This window comes from Amphiura filiformis, chromosome 2 (genome assembly GCF_039555335.1).
Source record: "Amphiura filiformis chromosome 2, Afil_fr2py, whole genome shotgun sequence".
NCBI lineage: Eukaryota > Metazoa > Echinodermata > Ophiuroidea > Amphilepidida > Amphiuridae > Amphiura > Amphiura filiformis.
Window position 1 is genome coordinate 5,689,851 of NC_092629.1, and position 22,950 is coordinate 5,712,800.

The 22,950-nt window shown below is 37.8% G+C and overlaps 1 protein-coding gene across 1 annotated transcript; it reads left to right on the forward strand.

Moving 5' to 3' along the window:
* The first annotated feature begins 4,189 nt into the window (after window positions 1-4,189).
* Window positions 4,190-7,321, forward strand: LOC140137880 (uncharacterized). The gene has a single exon (XM_072159688.1). It carries the CDS (start codon window positions 4,190-4,192, stop codon window positions 7,319-7,321), a length of 3,132 nt encoding a protein of 1,043 aa, XP_072015789.1.
* The last annotated feature ends 15,629 nt before the right edge of the window (window positions 7,322-22,950 follow it).

Consider the following 22,950-nt stretch of genomic DNA (forward strand, 5'->3'; position numbering starts at 1 on the left):
CTGAAGTCAACGTAAGTAAAATATATTGTTTTGTATATGTAATTAATTTGGGCCTAATTATGGAGAAATATTTAATTTGGAAATTTGGAAAGTTTCTTTTAGCATGTTTGATCTCAAACGTTTGTGTTGGAAAATTTTAACCAATTTTTGGAAAGGTAATTATTTGATTCATCAATTTACCAATTCTTGAACTTGAAAGAATTTCCCACGTTTAAAGAAATGAATGGCTGGGAATGTCCAAAATGTGGGTTGGAAGAAAAATTCATCTAAAGAAATTGTAATTGAATGAATTAGAAAAAACGGTTTTGTGAGAATAGTTCTTCCCGTAAAATGTTGGGAGTCTATAATATCGTTGCTGTGTTTATATTATTGTTTGTATTATTTGTATATATGTAGGCCCTAATTTACAATCGTGAAATAAGAATTTACGACATTGAGAAATATTTATATAATTTTGGTAAATTGCGAAAGCAACTGTTTTGGAAAGAAAATGTATTGTTGTGCAAATAAGGAAACAAAAGAGATGCACCTGTATGCAAATTAGATGACGTCAGTGCCACGCCCTTGTTAATTAAATGGGGTTTAAAAGTGGTCGTGTGCATCAATTTAAAAATGAAAGTGCGTATTTTATTGTTTTGATATTTTATATTAAAAATCTATTCAACTTGCGCACGTATTTTCAAATTTTGGGTTGTTTGTTTGTTTATATTCCAGTCCATATTTTCATTTGAGGAACTGGATGGGTTAAGGGGTTTTCACCATATTTTCGTTTGCTACTGGTTACCAACGACTGGAATCACTTTCACCACTTGAACTTCACCTCGCACACAACTTCCGTCAACAACAACGACCCGATCTTCAATTGGATATAGAACATCATTGTCTACCGGTTTATGAACTTTCGCGATCAGCGTTTGGCATTTTACATCGTCATTTACGCATGAACTTATCGCGAATACATTATCGGTACCAATTCTTCGGATCAGCTTCAATTGAACGGCCGTGGGTTTGTGTATACTTTTGTGAGGTTGTGTATTATATTTAATATACAGGTTTATACATATGAATTTTGATATTTCAAAACACAGCTAAATTGCAAGAACCTTAGATTATAAATCGGTCAAATCAATTTATATTAAATTTTGGATTTCACTTTCAACATGGCGCTTGGTTGAAGCGAGCATTGATTGACCGTTACATTTGGAAGCCCTTTGTGATTAATCATACACTTGGACTTTATTGAAATTTATTGTTGATTATTATTATTATTATTAAATTCAAATCTGAGTGGATGATTTTCAAATTCAAATCCAAATAGAATACTATTGTGTCATATACTTAATATAACCACTAGTGTTATAGAAATAGATTATAATATTTTTGTACTCGAATTATTTGTATTGGAGTTGGAATCAGGTTGGAAAAAAATAAAATAAATCTGATACATTTATTTATGATAGATTACGTATATACTTTGTCTGGAGTACTCATTGTATAGATCTAGTGTCTACCGCATCCCAATAACTTGCTTTTGTTTCAGTAATCCGGTCATTGTGATCTTCAATTCGGGTTTTGGTCACAATTTGTGGGGGCTCGTCCGGGAATTTACGAAAGCAGGGGTGCAAGGTTATTCTAGGTTTGTAGACACGAGTGATCCGTACGATGGGTTGGTTCAGACATTGTTATATTGGGTGAAAAATAATTGTACTCATAATTTATTTATTACATTTTCTCTCTAGGTAGCCTCTTGACACCATCCAGTATCCCGTTCTGCCAATACAGATTTCAAGGCTTGTCTTTGCGGTGTTTCGCCACGGTCTGGTGAGTCCGAATTGCTACAAACGGTAGTAATTCGATTTTAAATTGCCTCATTGTCATTTTATTTCACCGTCAAATACAATTGCCTCTTTATAAGCGTATGTTAGCTGAATCTGTTTGCTTTGTTGTGTTTTCATTGGCAGAGGTTATCAGCAGCGTTGAGAGCGCGTATGAAAATTATTCTTTTGAAATATATGATGGCGGCTAGCGTATTCAAGTTCAATTAAATTTTAGGAGTTCTCTCGTGACAAAATAGTATTTGTTTATTTAGTGTTCATGGTTATTATATTGATGTTATGATTGTATATTGTGTAGTGTAAGTCACAGGCCTAATTTTAGATAGGCCTTATTTTGTATATATATTGTATGTTTATTCATGGCCAAGTGCATGACAGTAGAAATGGAAATCGAGAAGCTTGTAGAATTGGGAAAAGAATTGGGTTTTGAAGGCGCTGAGTTAAGAGAATGGGTCAAAAGTGAAAGGGTTAATTTAAAGGAGCAGCAGGATCAGGAGCGACAAGTTAGCGCTGAAGAGAAAAAAAAAAAAAAACAGCAGCAAGAGCTACTTTTAGTGCAGCAAAAAGCAGCGCATGGAACAAGAGCAGCAGCGTATAGATCATGACCAACAAAGGGCAGATATTGAGCGTCAACGCGAACGAGAAACAGCAGATATTGAACGTCAACGCGAACGAGAAACAGCAGAAATTGAGCGCCAGCGCGAACGAGAGACAGCAGAAATGGAGCGTAAGAAGGAACACGAAATGGCAGAAATTGAGCGTCAACGCAAAGAGCAGGAAGCGTCAATTGAAGAAAAGCGCATGCAGTTTGAATTACAATGCAAAAAGGAGGAAACGGAGACGATGGGAGATGTTGACGAAAAGGCTGTGCAACGCGAAGAACGCAGAGTTACTATGGAAATTCATTTGGAAAATACCAAATTCAAGCGTTTAGAATTGCAAACGGCTAATCCTAATGGTGCGCAAGGTAAAGGTAGCGGCAAATTTGGAAATTATAAAGCGCCAAAATTGCAAAAGTTTGATGAGACTAAAGACAACATGGACGCGTTTATAGTAAGATTTGAAAGGCATGCAACTTCACAAGGTTGGGACCCACAATTTTGGGCCCTTAATTTAGGGACTTTGTTAACAGGCAAAGGTCTTGAGGCGTACTATAATCTAAATGTGGAGGAGGTTAATGACTACAAGTCACTGAAAAAGACATTGTTGAAACGTTATGACCTCACAGAGGAAGGCTTTCGTAATAAGTTCAAGGACTCAAAGCCTGAACCCAGTGAGACTGCCACTCAATATATCACTAGAGTATCAAAGTACTTACAAAGGTGGTTTGATCTTTCTGAGATTGAACAGACACTTGAAGGCCTAATTTATTTATTAGTGCAGGACCAATTTGTTCATAGCTGCCCTAAGGAGTTAGGTCTATATGTCAAGGAGCATGATCCAAAGAGTAGTAAGGAGTTGGCTAAAATTGCCGATAGGTATATTGAAGCACACCATGGTTGGTGGGCCTTTCCCAAGAAGAATCTGGACAACAGGAATAGGCCTAAGTACAATACGCAGTATGGAAACCAAGGTAATAGGCCTACTCAGCATCAAGCACAACGGACGAATACAAGGTACCAAGGTCAAGGTAATCGTAATTTCAGTAATAGGCCTACAGCGAGTCAATCATTTAGGTCTAGTATAACTTGTTACGTATGTGGTAAGCAAGGACATCGTGCACGCGACTGTACCAGCAAGAGTACTTTAGCAGCATTAGTCGACAATGCTAGCATAGCTAATGCAACTCAACCGAATTTTGGAAATAGACCTGTAACTACAGATATGCCCCGCAGTTTAAGTAGTCAGGATGGAGAGAGAGTCAACTATAATAGCCAGTGCGGTGCAGTGACCTTCGGCAACCAAAGCAATTTAGGCCTAAATTTCAACTCTCAGAGTAGGCCTACTAGTATGTCTAATGCTATGACCAGTGGTCATATTGGAGATCAAAATATTGACTCCCATGTGTTGGGTTATATAGCAACAGAGGATGATCCTCATATAGTTTGTGCATGTCAAAAAGGTTATCTAACTCTGGACTGTGGACATCATCTAAAATTGATGACAGCAGCTTGTCAGCAAAGCAAAAGTCGTAAAAGATACTTGCGTATGGGAATGATCGACAATCATCGCGTACTCTCCATGCGTGACAGTGGATGTGATGGGGTTGTCGTAAAAGCAGGGTATTTAAAACCAGAACAGTACACCGGTAGACACAGGGTTTGCATCCTCATCGATAAAACCGTTCGGGTGTATCCCATCGCAGAGGTATACATTGATACCCCTTCTTCGTCGGCAAAGTATTTGCGTCAGTTATGAAGGATCCAATCCGCGATCTCGTTGTAGGAAATATTCCCGGCGTTAAAGATCCAAAGGAAATCCAGTGTCAACCAGATGCGCGAGAGAAAGCGGAGATTGAGCGTGAACTGAACATCAATCCCTTTCTTACACCAAACCAGGTTACTACTAAGGACAGACATTCAACTGAAGTTACTACTAAAGCTGCAGTGGAAACGAGAGCGCAACTAAGAGCCAATGCGAAGCCCTTCAAACCGCTTATCGTAACTTTACCAGATGACAAAGTAGTCACACCAGAGATTTTGCGACAGAAGCAACAAAATGACCCTACACTTCGTCGAATTAGAGAACGGATGGAGTCTGGTGAACAAAGTCAAGGACGAGGAGGAAGTATACAAAGACTAGTCAAAGAAGAAGGCATTATCTACCGTGAATTTGAAGCACCTAACGTGGAGTTCGGAGACAAGTTCAAACAAGTTTTAGTGCCAAAGGACTACAGAATTCAAGTCATGAAATTAGCACACGAGTCAATACTTGGTGGACATCAAGGAGTAAAGAAAACATGCGACAAGATCCTAACCAATTTTTACTGGCCAGGTCTAGGCGCAGATGTACACCGTTACTGTCAATCCTGTGACATATGCCAAAGGACTATATCAAAAGGAAGAATCACCAAAGTTCCATTGGGAGAGACACCTCTTATTGAAGCTCCCTTTGAAAGGATAGCCGTGGATCTTGTAGGACCGATAAAGCCAGTCACTGACAGGGGACACAGATACATCATAGTGTTAGTGGATTACGCTACACGTTATCCGGAAGCAACACCGCTGAAGTCGATTGACACGGAAACAGTAGCAGAAGCATTGCTTACCATATACAGTCGTCTCGGCATACCCAAAGAAGTATTAACCGACTTGGGCACTCAATTTGTGTCAAATTTGATGAAGGAAGTGAATCGACTACTATCCATTCGTAACCTCACAACAACTCCGTACCATGCCATGGCCAATGGACTTGTGGAAAGATACAACGGTACACTTAAACAGATGCTGAAGAGAATGTGTCAGGAACGCCCAAAAGATTGGGATCGTTACATAGCACCGTTGCTGTTCGCATATCGCGAGACGCCACAAGAGAGTACCGGGTTTTCACCGTTCGAACTTCTATATGGCCGAACCGTTCGAGGACCCATGACTATACTGAAGGAATTATGGACAGGACATGGTCAAGAGCCAGAAACGAAGACAACATACCAATACATATTGGATCTTCAACAGAGACTTGAAGGAACATGCCAAGTAGCAAGAGAGGAGTTGAAAAGAGCAAAGATGAAACAGAGAATACAGTACAACCGGAAAGCGAGACACAGAAGTTTTGAGGTCGGGGATGAAGTACTTCTATTAATACCTACCGACAACAACAAGATATTGATGCAGTGGAAGGGACCATTCAAGGTGAAAGAGAAGTTAAACTCTATGAATTACCGGGTGGACTTCGGCCATCGCACTCAGACATTCCATGCAAACATGCTGAAGAAATACCACCGTAGAGAAGACACAGCAGCTTTACGCACACAAGACACCACATTCGAATTTTCAGCTTTGTGCATTCAAGAGTCAAGATTCGAACTCGCAGCAGCTGCAGTCATTGAAGAGGACGAAGATAGTTCCGATCAAGATCAACCATACTTCGGCATTGAAGACATGCACATCCCATCAATGAAAGCAAAGGAAAGTGTGAAAGATGTACACATCAGCTCAAGCTTAGATGAATTTCAGAAGACGCAGGTGAAACGCATTCTGGGTAATTTCAAGGACACTTTGACAGATGTACCAGGCAGAACAAACCTAGGGAAACACACCATAGTCGTCACTGATGAAACTCCAATTAGAAGACGTCCATACCCGATACCACATGCCCTTCGTGAAGAAGTTCAACGTGATATCGAGAGCATGCTGGAAATGGGAGTGATTTCCAAGAGCAACAGTCCGTATGCATTTCCCTTAGTGGCCATACGCAAAGGAGATGGCACACTTAGAAGTTGTGTGGACATGAGATTGCTGAATCAAGTAACCGTTTTCGATGCAGAACCGGTTCCGGATCAGGAGGAGATATTCTCCAAGTTATCGGAAGATCAGTATTTCACCAAAATCGATTTGTGCAAAGAGTATTGGCAAATACCCATGGATGAAGCGTCAAAGAAATACACTACGTTCATAACTCACAATGGATTGTACACTTTCAATTCAATGCCTTTCGGGTTAGTAAACGCTGGCGCGACATTCTCGAGGGTGATGAGAACCTTACTGAGCGGACTGAAGAAGGTCGATAATTACATCGATGACATCCTCATACATACAGTCACATGGGAAGAGCATCTCGAAAGGCTGACTCAGGTTTTCAAGAGATTGAAACAGGCGAACTTGACAGCAAAGCCATCCAAATGTTTCGTCGCTTGTCGAGAAGTAGAATTCCTTGGACACGTTGTAGGAGGTGGAAAAGTTCGACCGAAACCAGACAAGATTGAAGCAATAAGCCAAGCAAAGCAGCCGGAGACGAAGACCCAACTTCGATCATTTCTAGGACTAGCTGGTTATTACCGGAAATTCATCCCGGATTTTGCAGCAATCGCTTGCCCGCTTACCGACGGAACAAAGAAAGGAAAACCGAACAAAATAGAGTGGGGAGATAGCCAGGCAAGAGCATTTCAGACTTTGAAGACCAAGCTCACAAGATCACCTATCTTACCGCTACCGGACCTAAAGAAAGAGTTCGTCATTCGAACAGATGCATCCGACAATGGAATCGGAGCAGTCCTGATGCAAGAGTGCATGGGAATTCTATTTCCGGTCTACTATATCAGTAAGAAATTAAAGAAGTGTGAGCGCGCCTACTCTACTATGGAGAAAGAGTGCCTAGCAATAGTATGGGCCGTGCAAAAGCTCAGTACATATTTGTATGGTAAGGAATTCACCGTACAAACTGATCATCAGCCATTATCATGCATCAAACGGTCTAAGATAGCAAATGGCAGAATCATGCGCTGGGCTCTGACTCTACAGCCATATCGGTACCGTGTGGAAGTTATCAAGGGAAGTCAGAACATAGGTGCTGATTACATGAGTAGAGCAATACCGATAGCAGGATAAAATAAGAAGGTGAGTGACCGTGCATTTCAGCTTCTTACTAAAAGCTCATTAATAGGCCGTAGTGAAAATATTTAAGACGGTCAAATGTTTGACCTCAAGTTGGCCTATTATTGACATGTAGCCTTAAAATGTATGTGTACAATTTAAGATATTGTAGATTAAGTTGCATCAAGTACTTATTAACAAATGTATTAAGTGCTTGTTAGTAAATGTATTACATACATTTCCTTCGAAAGGAGGGAGTGAATTGTCACGTCAGAACTCGCAATTTTTTTAAAATATTATTTCTGTAAATGTCCAGCGCCGTCTGATTCACTTGATCATTCAGTTTTCAGGCATAGCGCCACACGCGGCCAATATTTTCGTATTTCCTTTGTAGGTTAATCGGACCACCTGGATTTATACCGGGATTTTTAAATCACAATGGAAGTATTGTGACCCGATTTTAACGTGCGCATTGGAAGAGCGTTTTCATTGACTTTCGATATAATTTCTGCGGTGTAAAGTCGTGGGTTCATCGCCACCGCCTTGGTGGTTCACCTTTATTAATGGGCGCGGTCACAGTACCTCTGTGAAATTAATTACTCAGTTGGCAATTGCAGGCGTAGTATGAGCAATTGAGGTCAATTATGTATTTGACGATGAGTAAAGTTTCCTGGTTTTGAGGTTAGACCGGCGCGGGTATTTAAAGACACTTGAGACTGTGATGGCAGTCCTGGACGTGGGTGTTCTCAAGAGACTACCAGAGCGATGCATGCAACGCCGCATAAACTATATCTGAAGTCAACGTAAGTAAAATATATTGTTTTGTATATGTAATTAATTTGGGCCTAATTATGGAGAAATATTTAATTTGGAAATTTGGAAAGTTTCTTTTAGCATGTTTGATCTCAAACGTTTGTGTTGGAAAATTTTAACCAATTTTTGGAAAGGTAATTATTTGATTCATCAATTTACCAATTCTTGAACTTGAAAGAATTTCCCACGTTTAAAGAAATGAATGGCTGGGAATGTCCAAAATGTGGGTTGGAAGAAAAATTCATCTAAAGAAATTGTAATTGAATGAATTAGAAAAAACGGTTTTGTGAGAATAGTTCTTCCCGTAAAATGTTGGGAGTCTATAATATCGTTGCTGTGTTTATATTATTGTTTGTATTATTTGTATATATGTAGGCCCTAATTTACAATCGTGAAATAAGAATTTACGACATTGAGAAATATTTATATAATTTTGGTAAATTGCGAAAGCAACTGTTTTGGAAAGAAAATGTATTGTTGTGCAAATAAGGAAACAAAAGAGATGCACCTGTATGCAAATTAGATGACGTCAGTGCCACGCCCTTGTTAATTAAATGGGGTTTAAAAGTGGTCGTGTGCATCAATTTAAAAATGAAAGTGCGTATTTTATTGTTTTGATATTTTGTATTAAAAATCTATTCAACTTGCGCACGTATTTTCAAATTTTGGGTTGTTTGTTTGTTTATATTCCAGTCCATATTTTCATTTGAGGAACTGGATGGGTTAAGGGGTTTTCACCATATTTTCGTTTGCTACTGGTTACCAACGACTGGAATCACTTTCACCACTTGAACTTCACCTCGCACACAACTTCCGTCAACAACAACGACCCGATCTTCAATTGGATATAGAACATCATTTTCTACCGGTTTATGAACTTTCGCGATCAGCGTTTGGCATTTTTACATCGTCATTTACGCATGAACTTATCGCGAATACATTATCGGTACCAATTCTTCGGATCAGCTTCAATTGAACGGCCGTGGGTTTGTGTATACTTTTGTGAGGTTGTGTATTATATTTAATATACAGGTTTATACATATGAATTTTGATATTTCAAAACACAGCTAAATTGCAAGAACCTTAGATTATAAATCGGTCAAATCAATTTATATTAAATTTTGGATTTCACTTTCAACATGGCGCTTGGTTGAAGCGAGCATTGATTGACCGTTACATTTGGAAGCCCTTTGTGATTAATCATACACTTGGACTTTATTGAAATTTATTGTTGATTATTATTATTATTATTAAATTCAAATCTGAGTGGATGATTTTCAAATTCAAATCCAAATAGAATACTATTGTGTCATATACTTAATATAACCACTAGTGTTATAGAAATAGATTATAATATTTTTGTACTCGAATTATTTGTATTGGAGTTGGAATCAGGTTGGAAAAAAATAAAATAAATCTGATACATTTATTTATGATAGATTACGTATATACTTTGTCTGGAGTACTCATTGTATAGATCTAGTGTCTACCGCATCCCAATAACTTGCTTTTGTTTCAGTAATCCGGTCATTGTGATCTTCAATTCGGGTTTTGGTCACAGATACCCATTAATAAATCAGACATTGCCAGATTATTGAGTAGGAGAGTTTGAACTTTGTTCTTTTCATTTCTTGCTTTCGTGCGGATCAACACAAACAAGTTCCCGCCCAGAGCATTTAAACCAATAAGCCACATCATAACCATCAATACTCTATCTGACAATATTCTATCGCATGTCAGATATGGGGATCGCACATCTAAAGCACTACAGTTAATATCACTTGGTACATAACATTCACAAATCTCTGTTTGGCTGACGATTATTTCGACCTGTTTTGAGACGCCAATAAATGTACGCTTATCTATCAAAGTCAATCTGTTTTCTCGTAAGCCGATAAGGGTAACTTGATTCAAGTTGTTAATATTTGGAATGTTTGTTAACTGGTTACCAGACAAATCTAGTAAACGGAGATTTATCGTATCTTTAAAATGTGAAGATCTAACTCATAAATATGGTTATAATCCAAATACAACAATTGTAAATTTTTTAATCCTTCAAATACTCTGGGATTCAACTGTGTAAGATAGTTGTAACCTAAATTAAGATATATCAAATTTCCCATTCCCCAAAATAAATCGTAATTTACATTCCTCCACTTATTTCCGTTCACCACGAGTTGCTGTAAATCAGACATTGCATTGAAAAATTGCCTTGGTAGATGTTGCAACAAGTTTGCATTCAGATGAAGTTGTTTCAACTGACTGGTTGCATTCAACAAATTCTCATCTAATGAAATAAGCTGGTTGTTATCCAGCCGCAGGACAGTCAATTTACTGGTTTCGGTCAAAACTTTCGCATCTATTGAAGAAAGCTGGTTGTTGTTGAGAGTCAGGTAAGTCAGCTCACTAGTTGCCTTCAAGAAATTCTCATCTAATGAATTAAGCTGGTTGTTATGTAGATGAAGAATAGTCAGCTTACTGGTATACTTCAAGAAATTCGCATCTAATGAAGTAAGCTGGTTGTTATCCAGACTCAGACGTTCCTGGTCATGGGTTTTCTTGAACAGATTCGCATCTAATGAAGTCAGCTGGTTGTTACTCAGAATCATCTCAGTCAGTTCACTCGTTTCATTCAATAAATTCGCATCCAATGAAGCAATCCGGTTGTTATTCAGATCCAGGAGAGTCAACTTTCTGGTTTCCTTCAACAAATTCGCATCTAACGAAGTAAGTTGGTTGTCACGCAGATTCAGGCGAGTCAGTTTACTGGTTTTCTTCAACAACTTTGCATCTATTGAAGTAAGCTGGTTGTAATCGAGTTTCAAGAGTTTCAGCTTACCGGTTTCTTTTAAAAGATTCGCATCTAAGGAAGTGATGTGGTTGTTATGCAGATACAGATAAATCAGTTCACTCGTTTCATTCAGTAAATTCGCATCTAACGAAGTAATTTGGTTTTTATTCAGATACAAGTGAGTCAGCTTACCAGTTTTCTTCAACAATTTTGCATCTATTGAAGTGAGCAGGTTGTTATTCAGATGCAGGTGTTTGAGCTTACTGGTTTCCTTGAAAAGGTTCGCATCTAATGAAGTAAGTTGGTTGTTACTTAGAAACAGGTAAGCCAGTTCACTTGTTTCATGCAGTAAATTCACACCTAATGAATTAATCTGGTTGTTACTCAGATACAGGTGAGTCAGCTTACTGGTTTTCCTCAACAATTTTGCATCTATTGAAGTAAGCTGGTTGTCATTCAGTTGCAGGATAGTCAGTTCACTCGTTTCATTCAATAAATTCGCATCTAATGAACTAATCTGGTTGTTATTCAGATACAAATGAGTCAGCTTAATGGTTTTCTTCAACAATTTTGCATCTATTGAAGTAAGCTGGTTGTCATTCAGTTGCAGACGATTCAGTTCACTCGCTTCATTAAGTAAAATCGCATCTAATGAATTTAGCTGGTTTCTTTGAATATACAAACGTTGTAGGTTTCCCAAACTGCTAAACAAACCATTTGGCAAAATTACGAACATGTTGTAACTTAGATATAAATCCATTAGACCAGATAAATCATCAAATGCATGAGAATCAATCGTGTTTAACTGATTATGATCCAGGTGCAGTTCTTTGAGAGATTGCAAACCTGTGAAAGCTTTGGAGTGTATTCTAGATATTATGTTACGACCAAAATTAACCTTTTCTAAAAGTTTCAGATATGCAAAGGCATGTTCTGCAATTTCTGCAATATTTTGCTTTTGAAAGTCCAATTCAATGACATCGTCAGGGTAGATGATAAGAGATGTACGGTCTGAATGGATAATGTCCTCATGATACTTGAAGTCCACAAATCCTTTCCCAAGTGTGCTAGTGCAATCAGTTGGAAATTTCTCAAATGAGCATTTATGACCAGGGGATGGGTAACAAGAAATAGTATGGTTGAATTGAGTCATAGGACAATGATTTATTTCAGAAACTGCTTGCGCTTGTTCATTATGGCAAACAGGCAAAGACCGATTTATTACTACATCTTTGATGAGGATACTGGTATTACCTTGCAAAAAAAGCTGCAACTTTGGGTGCGTAAATGTAGTGAAGCACGGGTTGTTCGCTGCAATAACCGCATATCTATTTTGACAATTCAGGAGATCGCCTTGTTTTTCTACGTACAAGAATGTGTCAGCAGATATTGCTTCGGGTATTTGTATTATAGTTCCTGATCCGAGAGATGTTGTTAATTGGATACTGCAAGTGTCACCACCCGAGTTACCGGTTAGAGTGGCCGAGTTATACCCATCATTGCTGTCAAATATCAGAAGGCATGAGTCTGAGGTGCTTTGAGTAGTAGTAACATTCCAAAGAGGAACAACTTCTATCTCTGCACTGGCATACCATTCCAGATTACAGAGGATTAATGGAAACACCAAAATGATAGCGGAATATTTAGAAACTCTATGGCTAAGTTCCATATTTTGGTTTCCTTTCAGTCTAAAACATGCGTTAAAAACATTTATACGGTGCCCAGTTGATCAGTTAATAATATTTTCAAGTTGCAATCTTACCAAATAAGTACGATTTAAGGCAGGCCCCCGAGACTACAGAATGTAAGCTTGTCCTTTTGGGGTAAGTATTTGAAAGTAATTCAAAATTTTACTTTCTGGATAAGGCGGTTTACACCAACATGTTAACAACGAACACAAAATGATTGGTTTATTAGGCGTGCGAGCTCGCCTTTGGTGTTCACAAAATGTCTACATATTGATATAGCATCTGCGTACAGTGTTTACGATTCTTTCTCTACATCGGTACATCTCAATTTGGCTTAAAAAAATGTATCATTCAAATTGAACCAAAATAGTATCCTTTTCTGTACCAAACACAAACACGAAGGCGATGTTCTTTGAGTTTACACGTATACTGGTGTACAAATAAACTATGTACTGATAGATGAGCATGTTGTATATTCTAGTGACTTCTCAGTCAATTAAAATGTTGGGTCCATGCTGACTGCTGAAGGGCGGCAAGGAGGATTACGATAAGTTGCCCCTTCACAGGCCACAGAAGATATCTGACGAGAAAAATGCAAAGAGGTAATGCAATTTTGACTATGTTGTACATTGTTATAGCATAGGTATTAATACTGACGAAACGGTTACAATTAAATTATGTGCGAAATGTTGAAGCCTTACATGTGTTACTTTATGAAAAATGTTTTTGATGACTGGGATGTCCGAAACGCCGGCTTCCCTAGCGATATTTTCGGTTATGTTTATTTAACCATAGATAAAAAAACAGAAGAATCCTTTAACAAAGAGCCGTCTTTAAAGCCAAATTGTAACATTTGTTGGGAAGGGCGCCCTCAACATTTGTCAAAATTCTGTTTTTACACGATTGCAATGCACTTCATTAAACTAACATACACTGCAAAAATCACTTTAGGTGCTGTAGTTTTGTCAAAATCTGAGATTTTGAATAAAGCGCAGGAATCGTCGTTTAATTACTATAATGGAAATATTAGTCAAACACGTACGCGATGTTCATAACACAGTACGTACACGGCGTGCGGGACGGTCATACACACACCAAAGGACCGTGCCGTAGCATGACCGACGATGTGATACGCATTGGTGACATTGGCGCTGGTAGTTAATTCCAATTTAATGAAGCCTACTTGCGTCGCTAAGTAGGGCCTATCGGTACAACACGGTGTTTTAAAAAAGAGTACAAAGATTCGAAATTGGGTACAAACAAAATATTTAGAAAAAGGGTGTCATTTGGTATATAATTAAAAAAAGGGGTCATCGGAGAACAAAATGTTAAAAACAATTGAGCAAAATTCTATTTCTTGTGCCAATTGTCCCAAATTTACAATCCAAATTTGCTGAAATAAGAGAATAAAAGTTTCCGCACTATTTTGTGGCATTTTGACACAATTCCTTAAAAAGGGGTCAATGGGTAGCCACACCTAAAAAAGAGGGCCATGACTATGTTTACAAGAGGGATCATCGGGTATATTTGACTTCAAAAAGGGGGCCTATTGACAGGCACATACCTTCACTTCGAAAGTTGAGTGCCCCCCGCCTAAGGGGGCTGGCATCTTCTTCGGAAGGGGGGGGGGCAAATTAACACAAAATCGCGACCCCCCCTTATTTTGGCAACAAAAAATTTATGACCCCCACAACCGATACACCTAAACAGGCTAAAATTGTATTGAAATCAGCCCATTTTTAATAAAATAAACACACTATCTGTGGTCATCTTGTGACTCCCTACATTTTAGTCATCAAAATTTTATAACCCCCCTATTTTTCTTTCCAAAAATTTATGACCAATTGTTTCCGCTTAGACTGCTGACATATTGGAAATTGTTGCCAATCAATATTCGTGAGGGGGTACATTCAACGCCCAGTTTTTGAAATTGGGTGACTTGTGTTTGGCAGGTGTGAAATACATCTGGCTATGTGTTTTAATTTCGTAACGAATAAAGGATTTGGTATCATTGAATGGCTGCCAAGTGCTGTTATGTGTTTAGTTTAGTTCACCCCCTCGACCCTCCTTCACTCCGTCACTTGCCCGTGGCTTTTAAAATGGATATTCGTGATATTATGAAACTTATTTGACTTTATTGAATAGCCCCATGATAACAACATAAACTGCGAAATAATTAATTGATAGAAAATTACTGGTAATCGATCAGCAACTCTATTCAATTTATATAAATGAAGCGCCTAAATTAAGGTGGGTGGTAAATAACTGTACATCGACGGTAAAGTGTGCTTTTGTATGCTGGCGAAGACTCAATCACACCGTGGGCTGTATGAGAAGAAAAGGTACCTTTCGCTCAAGTGAGCGCTTTCACTAATGTAAAGCGTTAATACGCTGTCAGGTCAGTTACCGATTTAATGGCGGAACCCTTTTGTCCTTTTGAATAGCTTGTCGGCAAATCAAATCGCACAAAGGAACAATGCGTTACATAACCTATTGCCTCTCCACGTTATAAATAAGCTCCTTGATTTTACCTGCCTACCTTTCAATCCGGACTTTCAATGACCTTCAATGGAACAAAGAAGAAAACAATCCCGACCCACTGTGTTCAAAATACAACAGAAACAATTTGCAATTCCAACACCAGTCTACGTCCGACGTCAGATTGGTAACATTCAGACTGATAAGTAGTACAGAGTTATGCAAACCAGAATCATCACTTAAGCTACGTCAGATTGAAGGCAGTACAGAGTTATGCAAACCAGAATCATCACTAATTCAGTTTATGGACCCATACAATAGTCATGATAGTTTAACAGTCTCACCAAATACTCTCAACATCACGAATATTTAATCTTTAAAGGCATATGTGTGATTTCCAGTTTATGTTATATTTAATTATTGTGTCTCTACGTATAATGTGTATTTTCCATTTAATGCAACCATGGCAACCGCACAGTTTTTCTCAATTATATTGCTTCGTTTTGAGCATAGATGTAGATAGAAACGTAGTAAATAGATAATATATTTTTTCCCAATATCTATAGTAACATATATTATATAACAAATATTGAATTACTTTAACCTTGATCATCAGTCTAGCATGTCTTTTTTGAATTACTTTTATCTTGATCATCAATCTAGCATGCCTTTTTGTATCCTGTCATGGTCGTGTAGCCAACTCAATTGTTCTATTTCTCAGAAAGCAGAAATAAAATATTAATCATTCAAAATGTATATTTTTGTTTTTTCTTATTACATGTACTGTTTTCATTTACTGAGCACATATCCGAGTTGTATATCAACGTCATGGGTACAGTCTTAGCTCTCAAATACCGTTTGTTCTGTTCAATTTGCTCTTTTTAATCTCGATATATGTTTAGTTAACAACGAAAGTGTAAAATCACAATTGTGCCACTTTTACTATAGGGAATAGGGCTGTACATGTAAATCAATGATAGCTGATGTTGATGCGTCTAATGCACTACCCCTTCGGGGCTCGTGCATTAGACGCATATGTCACAACGGTATTTTCTAATTGGCACAGAGGGCGCTTTTCACTTGCACAATTTTTTGAGACAGACTGTAGTACAACGGAGTCGACAGTTTACATGAGCTCAATATTTTTATTATTCGACTTCCGATTGATTTTGCTTGACATATTACGATTCACCTTAAATGATATTTTTACAATCCATTGGGAATGCATGAATTATAACACCAGAAATTTCAAATACCCATGCAGAGGAGAAAAAATACCAACAATCAGAGATTAAGAAACATTTAATTTCAGTTTTCTTTTCTTTTTTTACATTCCCAAAGTAAATATATTTAGAAATTTTACCTTGGTGCACTATCTTGAATGTTTCTTTTTATATTTACAGTGTATCCTGTTATGGTCGATTAGCCAATATATTTGTACTCTGTTCTCATACAGCAGAAATAAAATATTCACATTTACTTACTTTATTTATTTTATTATTCCTGCTTGACCATTCTTCTCAATTCTAAAATAAACAATTCTTATTTCACATCATTTGAGGTCCTTCAAACATCAAATCTAGTGATCTAGTTGTATGGATGCATACAACAAATTTGTCACTGACTTAGATAACAATCAGTACAGTGTTGGTATCTTCCTGGACCTCTTGAAGGCATTTGACACGCTAAACCATGACATTCTTCTATCTAAACTAACTCATTACGGTGTACGCGGCGTTGCCTTCAGGTGGTTCAGGAACTACCTCATGGATAGGCCACAATATGTTTCATTTAATAACGTCAAATCATCATTAATTCATTCAACTTGCGGCGTTCCTCAAGGCTCAATTTTAGGTCCTTTACTTTTCATCCTATATTTGAACGATATTGTTTACGCCTCAAAGTTTTTCAAATTTATAATTTTCGCAGATGACACTAATCTCTTGGCTTCCCATAAAGACTTCACCTATCTTATCAACACAATAAATCAAGAATTATGCAACATTTCCAACTGGCTTAAGGCAAATAAATTATCACTCAACATAAATAAAACAAAATAAATACCTAATTTTAAAAAACAGATTTAGCAATCGAAGGTATCACAATTCAGCCATATATGTTGACAATGTATCAATTTCAAAGGTTTCTTCTATTAAATTCCTTGGAATCACACTGGATGAGTCCTTACTTGGAACCACCACACAACATATATAACTAATATTGTGTCCAAATATTCTGGTATTTTATTTCGGCTCAAACATGTCCTACCTTTAAAAACATTGTTTACATTATATCGTTATGAATTCGGCAGACGGCCGAATCCGGATTCGGCTTTTGGTAAATTCATTTGATGCATTCATTACTTTTGAATTAGAGAACAAGGGATCAATCATTTACCTATAGAGGGCAGCATATCGATTTTTTAACGGTTATCGTCTTTGGCCGTACTGCGAGTCACCGTTAGCTAACCCTGTATGCCGCCCTCTTTTGAATACTTGCTATGCTGTTATCATCTGATCTCCGTTAAAAAATTGATATGCTGCCCTCTATTATGTACAGCATGCATTGATCCCTTATTCTCAAATTTAAAAGTAATGCATGCGTAAAATGAATTTACCAAATGCCGAATCCGGATTCGGCCGTCTGCCGAATTCATAACGATATATAAGTTTAGGTTTTGCCTCACATTAATTATTGTAATATTATTTGGGCTGATCAAAATAACTGTAACTTAAACAAAATTCACATTAAGCAAAAGCGAATAATTCGATTGTGTTCAAATTCTCACTTTCTTGCCCACACGCCGCCCCTTTTTACTTCATTCAATAATCTCACAGTTTATGATATCCACAAACTGCAGAAAGCAATTTTCATGTATAAATTTTATAATGATCTTCTACCAGATATTTTTGCAAATTATTTTATTAAAGCTAGTACGATCCATTCATATAATACTAGGTCATCGGAAATGTATGGAGCTCATCATTTTAAATATGATTTAGCCCGTAACACTGTTAGACGACAAGGGCCTATACTATGGAACAATATTAGTTTAAATACCAAAAATTTACTTACTCTGACAAGCTTTAAAAATAAGTACAAATCTGAGTTATTATCTCATTATAAATAATCTTGTTAGTTTGTGTAATGTTTTCATGTCATTTCAAAATTATCATTACTATTATGTATAATAGGTAAATCTTAAACCATAGCCAACATTGTCTGTCTCACGTGTCCTGTCCGGTCTTTGTCTGCACATAATTATGTCCTGATACGTCTTTTGATTGTGTTTCGTCCTGAATGGTTAACTTAATACTGTAAAGGGTGGCCAAAAATGTTCGAGCTCTGCTCTGTTTGGTCTCCTACCATATGATTTTGCTTTACTTTGTAATAATTATTTAAAGGTGAAATAAACTGAAACTAAACTGAAACTAATCAAATGTATATTACACACATATTTATTATGTCATTATATGTTTGTTTTATGTTTGTTTTATTTACCAATTCTTCAATATAAGTACACCGTTAATATCATTTAAAGCCATAACCCTGGCGCCATAACGTACGATTCGCCCTTCCATTTTAGGAGTAAGTTGGAACATGTGTTAACATTGCAAATATGCTAAAGTGGTGGTGGTGGGGGGACTTGCATCGCGTACTAAAACATTGAATTATAAATTCACATAATAGCCGGGTAAAACTGATTCTGAGTGTATTTGGGCATGACTTGCATTTTTTGTTTTTCATTTGATGTGTAAGGTGTATAGAATACTAATTTAACACTTATTGGTATTTGGGTTCAGAACATATCACCTCAACTTCAATAAATTTGATGATATCAAAATAATGTTCAGAAATTCTGAAATTTTACCCCCACAAAACTCAAATTCAGTCTCCATGAACCTGCCATTTTAGGCTAATTCATTACATTGTGAGCACCATAATGTAAACTCATAGGCAGCACATTTTCTATCAAAATTATTTTGAAAAATTTCAAAGTTTTAGGGGCTTGAGCTTTCGATCCAGCAGGATCTTTATCAAATTGCCTTTGATAAAAATCCTGTTAGGATCGAAAGCTCAGGCCCCTAAAACTTTGAAATTTTACTTAAACAGGCTATTTGTGTGGTTAAGCAGTTAACAACAGCTCACCTTTTAACCCAAAAAATTATATTGGTAACACAACAGACGAAGGTTAGTCCAATTGATGCTGACGTACATTGTATTTTCCCGCTATACCTCGGTAACAAATTGTCGTTCATAGTAAAAACTATTATTTCAGAATTATATATATATTTTATATTCATATATATATTTTCAGAATTATTTATAATATACATAATATAACAAGACAAACAATTTGAGACCATTTTTAAAATCAAAATCGGATACATTTTCTGTGTTTAACCATGTTTACCCCAAATTTTAACCGTTGACCTTTTCGCTTATAACCTCAGACTGATTGGTCGTAGGTAGGTCAAACTACTAGTATATGTTTTCTAAATCCTTGCGACCTGAAGAGCTTTTTACCAACCTGGAGCAACTTTAAGTTTTGACACCTGCATGACCTCATATTTGACCTCATATTTATTTCATTGCACAAGGGTACCCACTGGGCACCTGTGAGATTTGTACTCACAACATGTAAGGCATCAACTTTAAACAAAGAAATACGCAACTTTATACTAAAAGGGTGAAGAACAAAAGGCTACAACATGCACACTTGAACAGACCCCGGAAAAATCTTGAGAATATCACCCATGCCGCCGACAGTTTGAACCTGTGACCTTGTGCTTGCAGGGCATATGCTCTAACCAATGAGTTATTTTTGACCTCGCAATAAAACCGCATATAAACCCATCTTTATGTCAGTCAGTGTTGCCGATAAGCAGTGAAAGCACAAAGGCGTGGCGAAACAACAATCGACCTTCCAGTTAGCACACTTAATGTCCTTAGGTTAAAAAATGTTACACTTAGCCAATGAAGGAACCTCAGAAGGTAGTGTATTTTAATTTACTTCTATATAGGCCTACGCCAAAATATTTTTTTTTTTTAGTGAAAATGAAGACTGAAACGCTGTTGAAAAATCTATATAAAATTATAAATATATTTAAAAAAAAATCTGTTTGGATGTGAATTTTGGTCCAGAAAAGTGTTCCATGTCAGTGCATTTTGCTGTTGTGTCAGTTGGACAACTGCTTGGTTACTGACATGTGTTTAGAGTAGAGTATTGAAGTAATCCTGTGTGCAATTTTTGTTCATTTTTATGGAGAGGATTTTAAGATATGACCTTGTGAAAAATTATAAGTTTCTTTTTGAGGCCAGTTTTAGTAGCTAGTCGCATTTGCACTGATATTCTGTACACATTAATGTTTTTAAGCAGGTAAAGTCCCAAAATATGGCACGTTTTCTGTCTTTAATAATAATATAATATAATAATAATAATATTGATTCTATACCCGGTATGTTGAGTATATAGCTTTAAATTTCACGATGACTGCTTAAGAATCGGTGGGCGGGTGGTCTAGCGCATTGGTACTATAATATTATACTGACGTTAATTAGATAGCCATGATAGCGGCAAATTGCGGCATGGGTTTGAGACCCTCATCTTCCACACTATAGTTTCCTCCAGACATCCAAACATGGTATCTTTGATGGGACTCATAATGGATGGATAGTCGAACAGAGATTGAACACAGCTTCACCAGAATATGTTAAGTGAAATGAAATAATAAACTAAAAATCCATTACAACCTCTGCTTTAAAGTTTAATATCTGATTGAGTATTTTTACATCAATTCAATAGAGTGAAGTACACGTATGATGATGCTGAACCACCTTCTACGTCCATCGACCTACAAGACTCTTGAACTGCTAGCTTTCAAAAATTCGAACCAATCTCCAATGAGACAGTGCGTAAGATCATTATGGATTCTTCGAAATCGTCTTGTGCTCTTGATCCTATGCCAATTCGCGTGCTTGCTTCACCGGAACTTTTAGATGCCATTGTGCCTATTATCACGAAGATCATCAACGCATCTCTCTGTAATGGTGATATTCCATCTGTGCTGAAAGAAGCTCTCGTTAGACCTCTGCTGAAGAAGCCCAACCTCGATAGAGACGAACTCAATAACTATTGTCCCATTTACAACTTACCGTTCTTATTCAAGACTCTTGAACGGGTTGCTGTCCAACAACTTCAACACAATGTTGCTGAAAATGGACTTCATGCTAAGCATCAGTCGGCCTATCGCAAGCATCATAGTGTTGAAACTGCTCTTATGCGTGTTACCAACGACATTCTGCGGGCCGTGGATTCACATAAACATGTCGTCGTTGCACTCTTAGATCTATCGGCGGCATTTGACACGCTGGACCATGCAGTTCTTCTATCTCGCTTCAAAGAACGATTTGGTATAAACGGAACTGCTTTCCGTTGGTTAACATCGTACTTCTGAACTCCAAGCTCTTGGAGAATCCACTCATTTGTTTTCCTCGCAGTCCATGGAATCCTCAGGATTCGTCGATAGCACCACAGCTCAAAAGAATCCAGCCTCTCCCTGTCAGATAGTTTCATCGTCCAGGATTCAGATCCATATGATGCCACAACAAATGCTGTTGATTTTAGCAAACGAACCTTAAGGGATGAAGGAAGTTTACTTTTCCACAGTTTGGTCAGGTTTGAGACTACACCTCGAGCTATTGCCAATCTTCGTTTTATCTCCTGGGTGCCGTCACTTTTGGTGTTAATGATGGAACCAAAAAATTCAAAGCTTTTCACCTCTTCAATGAAATCACCCTCTAAGGAAAAGTTTGCATCTGTGTCATTTCTACCTACGTCTACAATCATGACTTTCGTTTTCTTTGTGTTCAAGATCAGTCCCCTCTTTTCACTTGCCGATTTTTTTGCTTCCAATAGATCCATCAATTCCTCTTTGCTACTGCAAACCAGGGTTGTGTCGTCTGCATATCTGAGATTTGTGATCCGCCGACCACCTGTGGTAACACCTCCTCCAAAGTCTTCCAAAACATCTCTCATGATGCTCTCAGCATAGATGTTGAAGAGCTGAGGAGACAAAATGCACCCTTGTCTCACACCTCTGCCAATTTGGAACCACTCTGAGTCACCTCTACTCGTCCTGACTGAAGATTCCTGATCCTGGTATCGTACTTCACCGGACGCAAACAGTGCATTGTTGTAAATGGAGTGCGTTCGATCCCACGGACAGTTATTCATGGAGCACCACAAGGCTCAGTAATAGGACCGATGAGTTTCTCGTTCTATTCGTCCCCCATTGATGATATTATTGAAGCACATGATCTTCAGAGCATGATGTACGCTGATGACACCTTACCTTCAGATCTGATGAGTCAAACGCCAGCATCGCCCGCATCGAACGTTGTATTAGTGACATCAAAAGTTGGATGATCACCAACAAGCTCATGCTTAATGACAACAAAACCGAGATCTTACACCTCACTTCTCGGTTTATTCATGATACCGACAGCGTCACAGTGTGTGCGGGTGATGCAAATGTACCTGCTTCTTCTACTGCACGGAATCTGGGCGTCATCATTGATGATCACATGACTCTGTCCCAGCATGTAAGCAACATCTGCCGTAGTGCCTCGTTTGCTCTCTACATGATGCACTTATGGTCCACGGCAAGCACGAATCGACCTTTGTGGCATTAAACCCAGTTAACAGGAAATTAATCCAGTAAATCGATTCAGTAAAGCAAATACGCTCATGCTATCGACCACTAATGGCAATCAGCTTCGATCGATTACCCCAGCTGCAGTGTGTGTAAACTCTAATTTGCATAGAGGCCGTACGTGAAATTATTGATTGGCTCCAAACAAAGGATTTGAA